At 31.8% G+C, this 19,630-nt stretch overlaps 2 protein-coding genes across 4 annotated transcripts; one reads left to right on the top strand and one right to left on the bottom strand.

Moving 5' to 3' along the window:
- Nucleotides 1-36: 36 nt before the first annotated feature.
- LOC143433111 (uncharacterized) lies at nt 37-10,412 on the top strand. 2 transcript variants are annotated; one of them, XR_013103094.1, is made up of 7 exons: nt 37-1,235; nt 2,070-2,211; nt 2,615-2,770; nt 4,452-4,712; nt 4,979-5,148; nt 8,022-8,310; nt 10,280-10,412. XR_013103094.1 is itself a non-coding variant. In XM_076910248.1 (6 exons), the coding sequence occupies exons 1-6, from the start codon at nt 1,011-1,013 to the stop codon at nt 8,232-8,234; spliced, it is 1,167 nt and encodes a 388-aa protein (XP_076766363.1). In that variant the 5' UTR covers nt 37-1,010; the 3' UTR covers nt 8,235-8,771. The 2 variants fall into 2 exon arrangements, 1 of the variants encoding a protein (XP_076766363.1); XM_076910248.1 differs by lacking the exon at nt 10,280-10,412 and having other exon boundaries at nt 8,022-8,771.
- On the bottom strand, nt 9,003-17,938 carry Dpp10 (Dipeptidyl peptidase 10). Of its 2 annotated transcripts, none has more exons than XM_076910245.1 (16): nt 17,586-17,938; nt 15,592-15,753; nt 15,369-15,521; nt 15,019-15,146; nt 14,495-14,706; nt 14,227-14,390; nt 13,931-14,034; nt 11,778-11,898; nt 11,459-11,694; nt 11,051-11,352; nt 10,800-10,969; nt 10,575-10,717; nt 10,288-10,482; nt 10,015-10,175; nt 9,725-9,936; nt 9,003-9,494 (listed from the first exon to the last, which is right to left on the bottom strand). In XM_076910245.1, exons 1-16 carry the CDS (start codon nt 17,616-17,618, stop codon nt 9,351-9,353), a joined length of 2,640 nt encoding a protein of 879 aa, XP_076766360.1. In that variant the 5' UTR covers nt 17,619-17,938; the 3' UTR covers nt 9,003-9,350. The 2 variants fall into 2 exon arrangements, with proteins under 2 accessions (XP_076766360.1, XP_076766361.1); XM_076910246.1 differs by having other exon boundaries at nt 9,004-9,494; nt 15,592-15,750.
- Between the last annotated feature and the right edge of the window lie 1,692 nt (nt 17,939-19,630).

A 19,630-nucleotide genomic window follows, 5' to 3' on the forward strand; every position in this document is an offset into this window, starting at 1 on the left:
CCGATACTCGTTCTATACACCAAGTGCACTCGCCACAGGATGAACATAGTGGGGCAGAGAGATTCATTGGCGTATGGTGTTTGCTGCTCAATCCCTGATGAGTCTTCCTCTTGCTTCTTCTTCGTGCAAAACATCACCCGTTACCAGCTTCACGTTGAAGGGAAAAGGATACAGATGATGAGAAAATGGGAAAACAGGTATTTCAAATGATTAGAATCGATTAGGAGAAGGGATTATGATCAAGATCAGAGTGTCAGGTGCAGACTACGCCACTGAAAAAGTCTGCAGCGGGCCATGTACTGTGAGTGGGAAAAGAGGTAAAGGAGGGGAAGGGCTACCCATTCGGTAGCAAATGCTGGTAACCCGTCGCAAGGTCAAGATCAGTCGGTTAATCCTATCCAGTCAGCCGAGGCCCTTGCACCTTGGAGGACGAACGACCCTCACGCTTGCAACTGAAATTTCACTTTGAGATCTCGCACGCCGCACACTTGCTCGATTTGCTTCAATTTTCGAATTTGCCCGCTCGCTCGCTTCCCCTCGGAGGGTATACTGATAGATCGTGTCCTCATCCTAGATTAAGTTAGGAGTAAATACGAAAACGATATTCAGCTGGGAAAACGAACAGTTTTGAGTGCGCCCCACAGTGTCTTTACATGTACGTGTATTGAAAGAATTCAAGTGCGTTTTTGCCATTCTAGTGATTCCTAACAAAGAGATATTTAAACGTCGTACTAATTACCTTGCTCTTTTTTAATCCAGCCCAGAAAGGCGCTTTTACTACTTTCCGATTATCTTGAGTATCGTTCCTCTCGTCGAAGACAAAGTTCCTGACAAAAACTGTTATAGAAGATAAATCGACATTCTGCCTTTTTGTTTACGGAGCAATAAACGTTCGATAAAAAAAAGGAATCGAGAAACTTGTCGTTGAGTGGACCGTTAAGAAAAGTGTTTACAGTGGATACAACGGTAGCTGTGATTTTCCCAAAGCAATCCTCTGCGGGACCTCTGTTATGGAAACCTGCGTTCTGATACCCAAAGAATTTTCCTTGGCACTTGCTAACGATCGATCAAACTACAAGGGCCTCTTCAAGAATGATTCAGGCATCTTAATTACGGACGTCAGGATATCTGTATGGTCGAACGTACTTATTCCGGCAGGGACGTTGATCTACCCCTTTCAGGGATCGATTCGATTCGACAAAATCGACCTTTATTCCCTTCTCGATGACAATGATGTAAGTAATGGCTTTTGTTGGAAAATTCCTTCAGTTTCTATCAATCACATTCTTGTGATTCACTTCATTTATAAATGCTAATTCTCATAATCTGCATGCAAATTATATTCTTCTACAACTTTAAGGCACTTTTTCAATGTTATCAGTTGCTTAACAGTTAGAATTTTACTCCAGCTTGTACACTTAAATAGTTTAGCTTGTATGCTTGAATAGTTTAGAAAGAGTTTCATTTTTCCATTACATGTTTTCCCTTTTTTTCATGTTTCTCATGTTTTGCATAATTTACACACCCAATTTAAATTCAAAGTTTTTACACAATTTAATTATCATATTTTCATGCTCCTTTTCATTCTTTTAATATCATTAACTTTATGATTACAGTAGCTAATAAAGAATTAATAAGACAGTACGTTTACCAACGTAAGTTGAATAACTTCAAAATGAATCAATTATTAGCACGTTCTAAACGAAATATATTATATGATTATTAGTTTATCGTTATTAAATATAATTAAATTGCAATTTTCCATCGGTTCGATTTAAGAGTAAAGAAGTCTTGCAGTTTACGTATAACAAATATCCGATGAGCACTGAAGAATAAACTATCGTAACACGAATATTGTAAGAACTATTCAACTATTCAATCTTGTAGTTGTAAAACAGAAATATAACTATATTTTCTTAAAAAAACAATGGATGTTGTCGAGAATATATGTGCGAATTTATGAATTATTACGCGTATAGTTGTATACTACAGTTTTATTACTACTATAATTAATGTATTATAGTAGTTGGAACAGATCTATAGTTTTTAACAACTGTGATCTGTTTCAGATTAGACGCGAATATGGTTGCTACGATGAAGTTTCCTTTTCAAATTATAGTCTTAACAAACGTCAGTGCAATTGGATAAGATTTCTACGTATAGTTCAGTCTTATGACGGACAAGTAAACTTAATTGGTACCAAAGTGAAAGGTAAGTTATATAACGAATCTATTAAAAAATAATAATAAACCATGAGAATCAACATGTTACGGTAAATCATAGTGGTGTATCTACTTTTTATATTATATGTCTATTATACTTTCCCTTTGATACAAAATAAAAAGGTATTTTCTAATTAATAAGAAGTTTGAGAATAACGAACCAATTTCTAAAATATACCACGGATAATAGTACATTGAAATTTAAGATTTTTTTTTTATTTCTTCAAAGTTTTCGTGAGGAATAAAGAATCACAATTAATAACTGTTCTCCCCTCAAGAATTAAATAACCTTTTGGTAAAACTGATTAAACTGCAACTCGTCGGGTATTCCATTTTCATCGATGCAAATTGATAACACTCGTTTCGTTTTTATGCTCGCTCGTGTAATCCAGGAGATCCAATCTTCGAAGTAATAAAAGATGTTCAACCGGATACAGAATTAGTGGCTTGGTTTCTTCCTACCGCAGAACAAGACTTCGTCTTTTTACCACACGACATGTGCTCGAGGTCCGCTCTGTACAGATGCACGATCGACTCCATCTTAGACGGTAAGCTATTAAGGATTACACTGAATAATTAATACGACAATCGATATGCTTATTTACTCACATAAGAGTAACGTAATCAAAGTGTTGTAGGGTGTCAAGCTTCAAAATCCGCTAATATTTCCTACGCTTCCTAGACGCCGTATCAGCTTCATCCCCGAATCCATTTAGCGGCTCCCTAGTCTTGCGTCAGATTTGCGTGCCAGCTAACAGATTAATAACCATATTTCTCCAGAAAATATTACTTCCTCGCGAGCCTTTCGCGGTCTTAACTCGTAACAGTTCTATCGTTCATTCGGGGAACGTTCTCGATGCCTGAACAAAGCTAGAGCGGCATGGTTCTGTTGGACGATTGAAATCTTGACCGGGTGCAATCGTGTTAATCGGCGCAATCGCGAACCAATCGAGAAAAGAGGGAAAAAAAAAGGAAAAAGGAGTGAAAGTCGGCTAACAAATCTGAAATGCAAATACGCGCCGGTATTTCTGTCGGCTGGATCACAAGGTGCGCGTTCGCCCGCCGATGATTCAAATGCATAGGCCCCCGCGCTTACGGGGGATATAAAGGACAGTACAATGCCAGCGAACCTTCAATTCCGAACAGGAGGGCTCGCAGCCCGAAGAGGAGAGCCGCCGGATAAACTGAGGGCCGGTAAGGGCGAGAGAAGGGCGGGCGTAGTCGCGGTCAGGGATATTTACTGACAGAGATCTGGCCTTGATGGAAAACGAGAAAATAGGCGTTGCATTGGACGAGATACAATTTTGATACGATTGGAAACTTGGTTTTTAATGGAAATTAACAAATGTTGTCAATCATTCCACGGTCGCGGTTGTTAAAATAACTTTAAAGCCTTCCAGGTGTCACGCGTTTCATTGTTTAATTAGAAAAAAATGTTTTAAGGAATTTTAAAATATTGATCTTCTTCTATACATGTTTTCATTGAATGAATAATAATGAATACAAGAACATATTTACCCGACTAATGAAGGTTTCACTTTTGCTAACAGTAGAGTGGGTAATGGTTTATGTGGTATGAAACATGCTCGGAACATGCTCGTTTGCACCTAGCTTCGATCATACAAGTAACGTACAGTAGATACGCAACAACCTCGTGGACTCCCGGTAAATGGAAACGAACAATTTCGTGAATACTTAGCGGATCAGCAGTGTACGACTGCATTAATTTTTAGTAACGCCGTTTGCCTGCGAGATCATCAATTTTTATCCATCGCGAGCCCGTGAAATTGCCACGTGCTCGTATGGTCACCTGCACGGTCTTATACGATTCGTTCTCGTATGATTTACTGCTGGAACGTTCAGCGACAAATACACGCACGTACCGACTCCTCTGCACCCACGGTTGAATGGTTCGCACTCGCGTAAATGCCCATTAAGATTGCCTACCCAGGATGGGTAAACGCTTTACTTTGAAAGGCTGCATGAAGATTCCTAGCAATTAGAATCGGTACAAACGAATCGGGCGATACCATTTCACATTGACACGTCTAGCGACATTAAAAAGGTTTATTCTAAAACTTTGTTATATCTACTGAAGCTTTTGATCGTTCGTAATCGCAACAAAAAAGTGCATACTATATTTTTTCTTGCGCATATTCTCTCAACTCTTCTATAAACACATAATAAGATCTCAGATGCAATACGTAAGAACTGTATTTTGTGCTTCAGAATCTCCATTGGATTTATCCATGGCGTTGCTCTCTCATCATTCATCATCAGCGATCTCGCATTCGTATTACGATGTAGACGAGTACGAGTCAACATCTGAAGAGTCCTCGTCATCGACATTATCCTTGACAGGCGATCATTTAGATTGCAGCATTTTAACTACAATTAAGAGAGGCGAAAGGGTTCTTTTACCGTGCGAAGTCTGCGGGAAGTCCTTTGATCGACCGTCCCTTCTGAAACGTCACATGAGAACGCATACAGGTAAAAATATTAATTACCTGCCTAAAGGAAATTTATGATCGAGAAGTAACCCAATTAACCGTTCAATTAAAATTGTCTCCTACTTTTTGTTTTATGCAACTCCCATCAAAATACTCATTGCATGCAAATTCAACGAATCGAGGAAAAAAAGTACATTTAAGAATTGAGAGGAGTAAAATTTCAGCTTTTAGTACAATTTAATCATTCAGATTAAATCGTTAGTCCAATAATTCTGATCTCTTTATTTTTGTTTTGTTAAACTGAAGGAGAGAAACCGCATGTTTGTATGGTGTGCAACAAGGGTTTCTCGACATCAAGCTCTCTGAATACGCACAAGCGAATTCACAGCGGTGAAAAACCTCATCAGTGTCTTGTTTGCGGTAAGAAATTTACGGCCTCCTCTAATCTCTATTATCACCGTATGACTCACATCAAGGTAAGTTTCGAATTAATTGTTTTTGGTGAAAAATATCAATATTTTTTTATGGCAAACACTCTGTTTGTACGTATACAGTAGTCTTTGGTTGATTACATACAGCTTTCAGTACAATAATACATTGCAAAAATTTCGACAATCCTCTTATAACATGATTTCGATACAGCAAAGAACAAATGAACTATGTTTGAGAAGGATTTATTATATTCACCATCGAAATGGGCTTTTTACAATTACTTCTTTCGTTTAGTATAATTAAACAGACAACATAAAAGATCTGTGGACTATAATTGATGTTGATCCTGTAACTTCAACGAAGCTGAACGTTTAAAAATTGTTGTATTATTAAAGGAAATATTTCGAATTTCTGTGTGGGTGGAAAGAAGCGGAGGAAACCGAGCCCCATAAGAGCCGATGCGAAGTGAGCCTCTTTAGATAGTTCATCTTTATTTTATTTGCAGCTACCCCGAGGCGGTGTAAAGCTGGTAGCGTGATCGGAAAATGCAGGAAACTGGTACGCGGAGCGGTAACGCGAGGCGCGAGTTGTAAAAGATTGGCCAGAGTTTTTATTTATCGGAGCGAAAACCCTCGTATGAGTTTCTCTAATCCAGCGAAGTAATAACATCTCGGGAGCCATATACCTTGCTCTTGCCATCAGCTACTGTAATTGGTCCATTACTCGCTACTGCTTGGAATGCAATCCAATTAGGGAGACGGAGAATATATCCAGAGGCAGACTCTTCTGGTTCTCTTTCGAACTTACGTTAACATCGCTTTCCGCCTCTATCTTGGCTACCTTTGCCTGCGTACTATCTTCCCTGCCATCTTTCTCTTTCGTTCCTACTGTTTTCCATTCGCGTCCTCTCCCATCCTTTCCTTCTTTGCGTACGCGCTCCTCTGCTTATCCCACTTATCTCTGCCAACTTTTCATCATGCTTTCACGAACATGCGTTCCTTTATTCTCGATCGCGAAGCCGATTAAACAGCGATAACAGATGTTACCATATTTTTTTTAGTTTCCTGCTTCTTCTTCCGTTTATCAGAACATCAATAGTTTTTTTTTTAATAGGTAATTTTATAAGTTGTTAGTAGCTGTATGCATATATGTATATAAACGTATAATGAACAGTTTTAATATTCATATGGTATTTATTTTTTTGTGCTATAATTATATTGACGACGAAGAAACCATGCTTTCAGTTGTCACGTTACATTATTACTAAGGTCGAGTATCTAGCCAAAGAATACAAACTTCATTTATATACGTTTATATCAAACTTTTTATCATGATTTAAACCGTCATAGCGTGAAGACGTCTTATGATCACAGGTATCACTTGCGAGTCACATACATATGTATATTATGATAATGAAAGTGCCAGTACGAATTACAATAATAAAAGTGCTGTTAACAGCGGTAATCTTGCTGCTAGTACTTATTATATACCGGTCGTTCCGGCGAATACACGTACAAAAATAGTACAACAATAATGAAATCGCAAAGAAAGAAGATGAACAACAAATAAGCGTGACTTTTGACTATAAAAGCTTCTCGTCCAGCATTAACGTGCTGCGTGTCTTCGAGCTAGTGGTATAATGGGAAATGGGGTGGGTGAATCTACATAAGACACTAAGACGCAAATGTAGAATAACATTTCATTAAGTTTCCTTTTTCAAAAGAACAAAATTTAAAAATTTGATGATTACATGTTTATTTGCGTAATTTGAATATTAGTGCAAAAAGTAGGAGATATTTCTAGGAAGGTTATAATAATAAATAAATCAAAATATAAAAATAAATAAAAAATGTAGAAACATTTTTTATATCAAATGTTATTTTTAGGAAATATAAATTGAATTGAATGAAAATAGAATAATAGGAGTATATAAGTGAAAATAAAAGATTCGAATGGTTGAAAAGTTGGCAAAGGTTTCCATCCATTTGGCTTACGTTGATTTAACAAAGACAGCTAAGAATCAGATTAATAACAAATATTTTAATCAGTTTCAAAACAATTATTATTGCTTCTCTTTATTCTTTAAAATTTAACAGTTTTCAATTGCAATTATACAGTAACGCACAGCAATCCTTTTAACAAATTTGCAATTATTGCTGTATTCATATTTTTATCTAGATATTACAATAATACTTTTCAGTGTAACATTTCATAAATGTTTATATTTTTTTTAAGTTATGGAAATAAAAATAGGTTTAGAATTACATTTTTATGTAATTAGTAGTTTGTACTATAGGATAAATTTTCTAACTTTTACTGATACTTCTAGTATTGTAAAAAAAAAATACGATTTACAATTAAATTTTCTCCATTGTGTTCTTGGATGAATTGTAGTGTGCATCGTTGCATTGATAGAAAAACTTAAATAAGAATATTAAGAGAAAGTAGTACTCTAGAGTAATTAAAAAATTACATTAATAATAAAGAATCTTATGAGATTTATATCACACTTATACTTATGAATTGCGATATATTTTACTGAAAGCGTATGTTTAATGTAGAAACAAATTATGCAATTTCAATCTTTTCATATGCTACAACTATTTAAACTTCGAAGTATATTTTTTTTAATAAAATACCAAATTATATGTTAACGCAGTGATAATGAAATTTTGATAATATTAAAATTAGCTACGGTGATTTTGGTGACTTCCTGTTACGGATATTATACAGGATAACAGAATATTTATAACCGTAAACAATAAAAGCAAAATTATGTTCAATACATTGTAAAAATGATGCCCTTACAGATTGAAATTGCATTGTTTTGAAAATACTGATTTGGTTCAATCTGTTTGTAGCGCGGTCTGTGTAGTGACTCGTGTAGTGAAAAGTGCTCTTATGTTTATGTTTGCAGGAGAAACCACACAAGTGTTCACAATGTTCTAAGTCTTTTCCAACACCCGGAGATCTTAAAAGTCATATGTACGTGCACAATGGGTTATGGCCATTTAGGTGCCATATTTGTAGCCGTGGTTTCAGTAAACCTACCAATCTTAAGAATCACATGTTATTACATCTTGGTAGATGTTCGAATAAGAAGATCGTCAAATCCATTTCTGATTACTGACCAACGGATGATGTTCCATCGATATCTTACAAAATTTATCAAGAAATCTATATTTCGCTATTATATGCGATAGAAGGTAAAATTATTCCTCTAAATATCTCTTTTATTTATATTATTGTTTGAAGAAATGCGTGCATGGTTTGCAAGCGATATTCGCCAATTGTATTTCGATCCTGTTACGTATTAACATTTCAATTGTTCTCACACATTTCCATTTTATATCATACTATATTTAGATCAATTATATGTATATAATTGAATATTATTTTTGTATAATTTCTTATTTGTTTCTCGTATTTAATTAACACTGTTTACAAATTATATTATGTCAGAAAAATCACATGAACTTTGAGCAGGATATCTGTTTCAAATAATACAAAAAATTTAAGAAATATACACCGAGGAATAACCTTAGATGAGTTGAGTTATGTTTCTTGTATGTGTGTGTTATTAAAAAGTACAAGAATTTAAACAAAAGAAAAACAGTTCACCTTGGCATTGAGTACTCGCAAGTTTATAAATTTGTATTGGTCATGTCAACTTTTTATCATTGAACTCAATGAAGAGATACATTTGAATTAATTAGATTCTTTCAGTATGGTAAATAATATTATATATATGCACAAAATTAAATTTTATAATAAATATTTAAGTAAGAGTTAATAAACATAATATTCAATCGATAGAATCCCTTTTAATGGATAATTAAAAAATAACATTGATCATCTGCAATAAAATTTAAATTGTTTTCAGTTTAAATAGTCATTTCTGTAGTATATGTGTAGAAAACATGAAGTACTCCTTGTCCAGGTTTACAAAAAAATATTAAACGTATTTAGAGAAAGTAGCTAGATTTAAATTTAGTATAATAATGTCAGAATTTACATTCATTCATTTGGATTTGAATTTTAATTCAGAATATAAAAGAACATAATTTTGTCTATTTATAGTCTCTCTCGCAGAACATTTAGTCAATGTACAGAATAATGTGAAAATATTTTTCTCCTGAAGGTAATTAATAAACGGAACACAATTTGGAGATGTTTAGGTGTAATTTTTGTGTATGGAATTGTTTGACAAATATTAAATCCTTTTTTTAAATCACATTATTTACAATTAAAGACTAGATCCGCCACTGATAAGACCAGCTTTTGTATCAGTAGATACTTGTTTCTGGAAACAATCATCCAAAAATTGGGCCATTGATAAGTAGAGGTGATTTTTTACCCCTGCTAATGTATGGCTCACATCTGGATATACCTAAAAATAAAGAAACAGAAAGGTGTGCAAATTATGTTAAATTTGTATTTAAAGTCACTTATCTATCTATGTAAGAGTATAGTAAATATTTGTTAGCAATTGGAGACATTGTTAAGCATTCACAACTAAGGTTTCCTCGAGTGCGCACATTGAACAAATGACAACAGACATTGGAAACTTGATGGACATTTGTCATTTTGTGTGTTATGTATGTACATTATGTATAGTACCTGTTGTCGGAAAAGTATGCCCTTTTTCACAAGATGATGCGCAAGTGCCATAGATTGTTGGAATTGTACATTATCATCTGCAGTGCCATGCACTAAATAAAACATCTTGTTTCGTAAATGTTCCACTTTAGAATATACATCCGACTCAGCATATCCTTTGTAATTTGACACTGCATCTGGTAATCCCATATATCTTTCAGCATATGCTGAATCTATTTCAGTATAAAAATAGAGTTTGTAATTAATTAATTTAATTTAATAAATATCAAAAGAAAATGAAATTACAGTACCATAAAGTTTCCATGAAACAACAGGTGCTACACTTATGCCACACTGAAAGACATTTTGCTTAGGATGCGCCAGCGCAAGAGCAGCTACAAAACCTCCGTAACTCCAACCCCAAACAGCAACACGTTGTTTATCCACAAAATGTAATGAATCTCGCAAATATCTATAAAATTCATACTTCATTTACATCTGTTTGAACTAAATATATCTTCAAACCTTTGTAATTAGAGCTACATACAAATACTTCAATAGAAAATTATGTATTAGTTACTTACTCGGTTACTTCTAGTTGGTCAGCAACTTCTACAGATCCAAGTCTATAATATACTTCATGGAGGAATTTATAGCCTTGGCCTCCACTACCTCTGCCATCAATTTGTGCAACAATCATGTTTTTTCTACTAGCCAAGTAGGTGTTCCAATCGATCTTGAACATATCTGTTACTAATTGCGAGCCTGGTGCACCATACCTGAAAGTAAAAGATATAATTGAAAAGAGTAAGTGAACCACTAATCGCTATAAACATATTATAGTAATTGCTATAGATAAAGATATACTTACACTTGTACAATTAAGGGGTATCGAGTGATTTCATCTTCCCTTAATCCAGGTGGTAAATGCAGTTTTACTTGTGCATTATATCCGCCACTTATTTCAACAGGAAATGTTTTAACTTGTGGAAGTGCAAGTTTGGCAATTCGTTCCTAAATTAAAGATTTTCAATTTTATATATATTTTATACTTTATATCCTTAAATATCAAGTAGTATTAAGTGTAACAACTTACACGTAATAATGTATTATTCTGTAAAACATAAATAAGATGTGGCATGGGGAATTCAGTTGCATATAAAGTAACAGTGGGTATACCAGGTCCATAACATTCTAAGACGAAATAATCAGTGCCAACTGATGGAAAAATAACATTATGATACTGACAGGGTTGATCAGTAAATTCTGAAAATAAATGGTATATTATGTAAATAATATCGTAATTATATAAATTTGTTTAAGAACAATACACACGATTATACTTACTTGGGGGAACATACACTTTCGATTTCTGTCTTTTTGTAACATTTTCCTTTGGATGACTTTGCTCTGTATTTTGTGCGTTTTCTGCTTGCGTCTCATAATGGTCATGTATATAATTACTATCAGACCAAGTACTATGATGAACAGAAGAAGCAGTTCGATGTTTATTTCGGTTTGCTTCTAATGTTTCTGTGCAAGTAATACAAACAGCAGGATGTAGGGACGAACCCACATGTGGTAATAATGAACTCACATAATAAAGATGCCTCTGACCTGGCCGCATAGGTGGAATACCTATAAAGTATCTATACACACAATTTAGATTAGATTGAAAACATTTTTAAGTAATTCAACTATTTCGAAAATAACGATTAATTAACGTTTAAAAAAATAATGGAGCTTTTTACTCACATGGTATTATTCGGTTGATCCCATGCCACTATTTGTGCAACTTCAAATTTTCCATGAGTAAGTGGAACAACTGTTTTTCGAGCAACATTCACTCTCACAATATGTTTATAATACCCAGCAGGACCATCCTTAACTGGACTTATAGCAATGTAGCTACTGCCATTTGCTGAAAAGATAGGTGGTTCTGAAGGAATATCTACCCAACCACGATCTTCAGCTTCTATCTTTTGAATTTCCTACATGAGATATAATGAAACAAATTGAAAAATGATAAAATTATTTTAAAAAATCTGAATCTAATTTAATTATTAGACTATACCTGGCAGTGCCATAATGGGCTTTTGCAAATGGTAACAACAGAAAGATCTTGTGCACGGGTCAACCATGTTATGCAGACTTCCGTTAAAGATATCCAAGAAGCCGTTGTAAAGTAATGTTCTCTGTTAATGGATTTAAACATTGATAATGTTTATAGATAAGATTTTGTTACATTTAATAATTATTTAAATTTACAGAGTATTTCATTAAAGCAATTTGCATGATGTTTCATAGCAATTAATTCTATAGGAATGCAATTTTAACTCTCTCAGTGCGAATACTCTAAACTAACTTATGCCAGATGCATTCATTTGAACTGTACAGTACACCAGTCATTGATATATATGTAATCAAATAAAAGCTAAAGTGGCAATTTTAAAACAATGATAAATAATATTAAAAATTGAGAAAAAGCTCGGCTTTTACCAAAATTCGACTGAAACTTTATCTTCTTAATGCTTGGATTACATACTTGTATACCACGTACATATCGCAATTGACTCTATAGAGCGGATAAAATTTATGCAATGAAAAAATCCTGTTTCAGAGTTCCGCACTAAAGGAGTATATACGTTTATTGCTGACTCACAGATCGTAAATTTGAGCCATGTAGGCACAAGTATAAGCTATAGACCAGTGATTGATCGACACACTATCAACTTCTGATATACAGGAGTTGACGGTGCTTCGACGTCGGCAGCAAACGTATTAACATATTACTACTAATAATTCGTTATATCTATGCAAGCTAGTAAAACTAAAATATTTTAATAATAATAAGATGCGTCTGGATTGTCACTTTGATGATCCAAATTCATTTGTTTTCCCTGTTATACTCTGATTATCGTAAGGCAACTGATCCACGAAGCAATCCACCAAATACGCCTCCAATACGCTTTTACGCAACACGCAATGTAAAACAATGAACTTATGTAGCCAGTTTTATCGTATGTGCAATGTGCTTATTATAAATCGAAAGGAATACTCTAAAGATGATTAAAAAGAACTGGAAAGGAAAAGTTTAAGAAAAGAACTAGAAAGAGCATTTCTCCTAACAGTATATGTATACATTGATATGATGATCAGCTAAGTTATATCTATCTAGAAGAAGGCTTCTGTATCTATAAGTTTTAATGTTATCCACCAAATTCCTTACGAAAAATCAGAGTACATATTTCTTTAGTTATAAAAAGGAAGCTATGGTTTTTTTTTACCTTTAAAAACAGCAAAAGAATGAAAGCAAATTAAAGGGAAAAGATATCTATAATGCACACTAAAAAAATGTGAATAAAAATTGCTAAGCTCCATTAAATACTCGTTTATGTGCTAGGACATAAAAGAAAGTATTGTCTACATATACCATATGTTTGAGATTAAAATGAGATGATTTCTAAGATCCATACTGTAAAAAATACCTCAAGTGTGTAAGAGTTAACATAAGAATGCTTGTATTTTTTATTAAAAAATTCAAAAAACTATTTTACAAAAAATTATGTTCAATTAAATATTGAACTTATATTTAACATTGAGGATACTGTTCACTTTCTTTAATTGATGGAAATATATCTGTGTAATTATTTAAAAAAATTACATTAAAGAAACCTATTTGGTATATTAGAAAATAAAAAAAAAAAAACAGTTACAACTACTCTTAGAAAAAATCAAACGAAATATTGTTTTTTTTTGTATCTCTTAAAGAAAATAAATGTTTTTACTTTCTAACATTAAATTTATAACATTTTGTATCTTAAAAAAATATATATAAAGATTATATTTTTATATTAATAAAATTGTTATTTTATAAAATCAAAAACTGAATTTATAAATTATTACTAAAGTTTATTACAAATTAAAAAGTATTCTTAAAGACCAGCTCATTTTAAACCAAAGAAAAACTACTCTCCTCGTGTATATCTTAAAGTATCTTGCCGAAAGAATATGCTTCCTTTTTTGAAGTACCTTGGGAGTGTCACCATAGAAACATCTAAATGTTTCTTGTAAAAAATAACAAAGTGCAATCTCTATTCAAGACATTTTCAATTTTGTTCAGTCTTTTTTTTGTTAAGATGAATAATATTACACCTAATGAGGAAAAATTAATAAGAGAAAATTTGTTCGAGCACCCCATAGTCCAAACTTTATAAGTAAACTCACACATGCTCGATGATAGATGGCGGTTTCACTACCTTCGTATGAATATTCTTTGGATCTGCTAAATCTGCTACATAGAGTCGTACCACAGGGTTTGCTGTTCCTGGCTATAAATCAAGAGTAATATCTAGTTTTATTTCATGAGAAATTATCAGATATTAAAATAAAGTAAATTGAATTTAAGGATAACTATATTGTAATCTACATAAGATATATCTATATTTCAAACTGATCAATTCCAATTTCTCAAATTTAATATAACAAGTGATTAGTTCTTAACTTTACTTATGAAGCTTTACCTTAGGATAACGTAGTGATCGTATATCAGGATATAAAGCTTTATTTCCTTCTCCAAACCAAGATATATGCATTTCTTCGACAAGTGAATCATTGAAAGAGGCATATAACATCATATGGCCATCAGATGACATCCAAATTGCTTCTGCACGATGCAGAATCTCCTCTATAAGTACACAAAGAGTATATATTTCTTAATATCCATACTATCCACTTTAATTGCAAGTGTATTATATATTTATTAAAAACAAATTATTTCAACTATATTACCTTCATAAAGCCAATCTGGTAATCCATTAGATAGAATACCAGGAACTGCTGTATCAGTAACTCGATAGCCTGTATTACTCCTAGGGCTTATTGTATAATAAATATCATAATCTTGGACCATAACTAATCCATGACCACGTGGAGTCCATTGTGCCAACAAAAGATAGGGATGAACTTCTTTTTCAGGATATGGAGTCAGTGGTATAAATTCTCTGCAATAATAAAATGTTTAGTTAGTATTATTTATTAAATAGCTGAACATATATTTATTATAATAATAGATATAATAAAATTAATTTTGGCTATAATAAAATTTGTTTAAGTGGTTCTCACACAATTCACAATTCAAACAACAATTAGTAATCTGTAAATTTATGTATAGGCATTTATATGAGGATTACTTTGTTTTCTGTTAATTATAGGACAGTTAAATTTTTTATTAAAAAGAATTAAATGCAAATTTTTATATTGATATGTTTATTTAAAATTAATTAACAAGAAAGAAGCAAATTATTTTTACTAACCGTGTGTTTACGTCATAAATTGTATATTGTGCTAAATAAGAATATCGGAAGAGTTTCTTCACATTGCGCGCAAGGAGCAAATAATTACGATCCGGTGACAATGAGAACTTCGCAGGATTCAGTATCCTCTGTATGCAAAATACCTCTTAATGTTCTGTTTTGCTAAAAAGCCTAAGTATAAATATACAAATATTTGCTAATAAACATAACTAGTTGTATCTGTACAAACAGATCACAAAATCGTATACATACCTGTCAAGTATAAATATATACTTTGCTTTACATTATATCATTCCAATAAATCCAAAATGAAATAAATTAAAATATGGAAATAATCAACTTGAACTTACGAAAGTTTCGTTGGGCATTAAACTGTGGGAAGTGATGTTTTTTGAGGAAACGTGTAATAGAGAAATTCCGCCCCACACATCTCGGTAACAAATGTGCTGTCCGCTTACCCATGATCCGTTAAAAAGCAGAGGTGTTAATTCCCCAGAAAGTACCTGTAAGGCATACATTTTGTATTAAGGCAATTTTAAATTATTATCAATTTTTTTAAATTGTATTATTTACCTCCGAAAGTTTTAATCTAGCACCTCTTACTCTGGGACCTTCATCTGGTGGTGTTAGTAAGACAACTGATGTCACAATCAATGCTAGGACAGCAACGATCACAAGTAGGGCTATCAAAATACCACGCCAGTTCCTCTGATTCGGATTTGCTGATACTAGCTCCTATCACAAAGGTACTCACTAACGCCAACGCCAGATAATTATGTTGTATAAATACTTAGATAATCTTAACTTTTAATTAATATATTTATAGAAAAAATGGTACATATTATAAATAAGAGTATTAAATATTATGAAAGGAACAAAATACTTAAATAAACTCAACATTAAAGGTAAACTCATTAACAGATCTTGCCTCGGTTTTGCAATAATTACAATAAACAATAATCAAACTAATCGTATAGCTTGTCTAAAACATCTGTTTTTAATCGAAATAGTTGTAACGTTAATAGTATACGTTTTCTCTAAATGATAAGTACAAATATCATCAGTTTAAGAATTTAAAGATGAAAGACGAAAGTATATTCGTTCAACATCTAGAAAACAATAGAATTTCATATTGCAATCCTTAGTAATTTTTGTTATAAGTAATGAAGAAGATAATTTAATTCATTCATGAACATTTATATATATTATGAATTGGAAATTATGTTTATAGTTTTCTTTGCTTTCTCTTGGCATTCTTTTTTTGGTAACTTCACAAATTATTGTTTCCAATAAATCCATTAAGTTTAAGATTCCAGGGAATTTATTAAGTTTAAACTTGTACTAACAAAATCACGCAAAAATAAAATAAAATAAAATAAAATAAAATAAATTAAAAATAGAATTAACAATTAGAGCTATCTCGTATAACGTGGCGAACTATTTGCAAATTATATATCCGATCTATAAAAACTTTCATTAATTTTTCCAAAAAAAAATTATGTGGTATCAGAAAATGTTTTGAATGTTATAAGAAATCTATAGATTACAACGATAAATTACTATGTATAAACACTAATTACATAATAGGTTCTTAATATAACTTGTAGAAATTAATATAGTTAATATTAGATTAAAGTATGTTAATAGGTCAATGTTAACATTTTACGTATATTTATAGATAACGTAATTATTGATCTAGCAACCTAAGAGTAACTGTTTTTAAAATTTTAATTTCATACAAAATTATTCATTTCATTGAATTTATTACGTTAGATAACTTATATTAAGAAAATATCAAGTATTAACTCACAATTATACTTAATACTATATTATTTCCCACATATATAATATTTCGCAATTGCATTAGAATTTATATTAAGAGAATAAGGAAAAGATAGTTCTATTCCATAATTATAGCTAAGCAACAATTTTACATTAAATAACTTCAAATAAGTTCCAAATAAATTTGTAGAGAAATAGCTTCTAATAAGCTACATAAACGTGAATATATTAACAAAACTTAATTTAATTAAAGACATATACATGCTTCTTAATTGTCTTAAATGTCGACGAATTTTCAGAAGAAAGATTTTATTCACTTTATTACTCCTTTATGCGTAGAAGTTTTAATTACAAATTTGTGGAATATCCTTTATGCAGTGGATACCATTTATAAGTATAATATAATAATTGTATATTTATGAAACAAAGCTGATCTAAACGATTAAAGCGATGAAAAAGGCTAATGAACATTACCGTAAGTTTTACTGTAAATTGGTAAAACTTTCCAAATTGCACATTTACTGCATTATTTATCGTGCAATATAAATTTATTATATTATATTATAATTATTTTATATTTCTAAAAAAATTCGGCCAATATGTAAGCCATTATTTAAATTTAGACGATTCTTACGGTATTAAATACAGATATTGTAAATTTAATATTTTACTAAATCGAGACATTTATGTGAACAACATCAAACAGATTATTATTTTTCACGTTTACTCGAGGGAAAAGGGAGAACGAGAATTTCACGAGAAACATAAAGGAATCGTTTAATTACCTCGTCGTCGTAAATGTTATCGTGATCTGCCATCGGTGGAGTGGATCAATATTCCGATACTTCTGTTGAATTAAAAAAGCAAACAACAGAAGATCGTACTAAGGCTTATCCCGTCCGGAACTGCGACAAATGTTGTAGCCTCTGGAGCAGCGTGGTACATGGATACGTACGCACTGACATATGTGATAAAAAGAAGCACAACGGAAATAATGTGGGAAAACGAAGAACGAAAGACAGCTATACCCGAGTAACGATCCTGCGGCACGTTACAATCCCTTAACTTCTACCTTGCACCGTGCGAAATTTTCGGTACTGGTATGGAGATTGTTCCCAATGATGCTGGAGGAACGAAGCCTGCGCGGTTCTGATGCTGCGCGATTCTTTACTTCACTCTTTTCTCCTTCTCTATATTTAAATTAATTCCAATCTGAATAGGATCATTGGAATTCTATCATTAATAATCAACGACTTTAACGAGGAGTCATTGGATATTAAGAATGATCGATTAAGATTCCATAGCTTTATTTCATTATCAAACATAGCAGATTAATTGTACATCGTACATTTGAATTGAACTTAAAATACGGTTGTTTATTAATTTAATATTAATTATTGCCAGTATAGATTTGATTCGATCTAATTTACATTGTCAGGAAGATTTTCATATTACCTTCCATATCTCGTATAAATTTGTATCATTTGGATATTTTTATGGTACTTATCATTTGTTGTGTATAATACAAAAGCATTCAACTAAATCTATTCCATTAAAATATTTTATTCAGTGTGTTATAAATATTTAAATATAAACAATATCTGATACACATATGTACCATGTGTATTTCTAAATTTTTTACACAATTATTTTTACTGTTATTACAATATTTTTATGTAATATTATACAAATATTAGGTTTTATTAATTCTTCTTAATATCGACGATAATTTTATTCATTATTACGAGTAACTAAGATGAAACATATTACCACGTATCAAAAATAATATTTTAAAAAAATATGATGCGGAGCATATATGGTGCTGTTGTGAAAAATTGATATTTTCCAAAAGATTTTGTACATCTGTAAATTCTTTATTTAATATCAATATTTTTCTTTTATTTGAAAGCATCTAAATTACTATAAGTAGATCAAATATCGTGAAAAACAATTCGTAGACCATCCTGTAAAAGCTTTTATTACACAATAAATATATTTTATTAAAACATAAAGAGTGAACTAAAAGTAGTTTAAATAGTACAGACAAGTATTTATATTGATTTCCACAAAAATATGAAACCAAATACTTACTAAATAAAAAGGAGAGATATAATAATATCTGTATATGCGTAATGATCTTTCGTTTTTCATCTGCAGAAAAAATGGTATTTCTCTTAATCTGAAGTGTATGTCTATAAGTTATAGTGGTGAGTTACAGAGCTTTTATATGCGACCCAGTATATTCACAGACATAGATCAATATCTACTGCGTTTGCGTATTAGTTAAGCAAAACGGTATGCAGAGCGCGAATTTATCCTTCACTTCGTTAAACTTTATCAATTAATAACTAAAATTTACTTCGTATCATGAAATAATTCCATAATTGATAGTAAATCTTAATGTGAATCACATTTTTAGTTTGAAGTCCCATAATAATAACGTGCAAACATAATTGCATTATTGCATGCATATATATATATACGCAATTTAGAATACAAGTATATAAATTATCTTCATTGCTTTAACGCCAACAAATAATTCCCATTTTCTCCTTAATAGTGCTATATATTATTTAGATACAATATAATATTAATAACTAAACAAAATTATAGATATATGCATACACTTAGTTTATGTTTCTATAGAAAATATACAAATATGTGTGCAGACTTAATTCGAGTACTTTATACAGACTGTTTCAATGATTCTGACGTCTGGTTTGACACTAACACAAATGTCAGCCAGGGATTTACAGAGCAGAAAATGCGTAAGAAGTATGCGCAGAAATCATTCCAACTTTAAGTATTTTATACATCGAATCTTAATATT

This window comes from Xylocopa sonorina, chromosome 2 (assembly GCF_050948175.1).
Source record: "Xylocopa sonorina isolate GNS202 chromosome 2, iyXylSono1_principal, whole genome shotgun sequence".
NCBI lineage: Eukaryota > Metazoa > Arthropoda > Insecta > Hymenoptera > Apidae > Xylocopa > Xylocopa sonorina.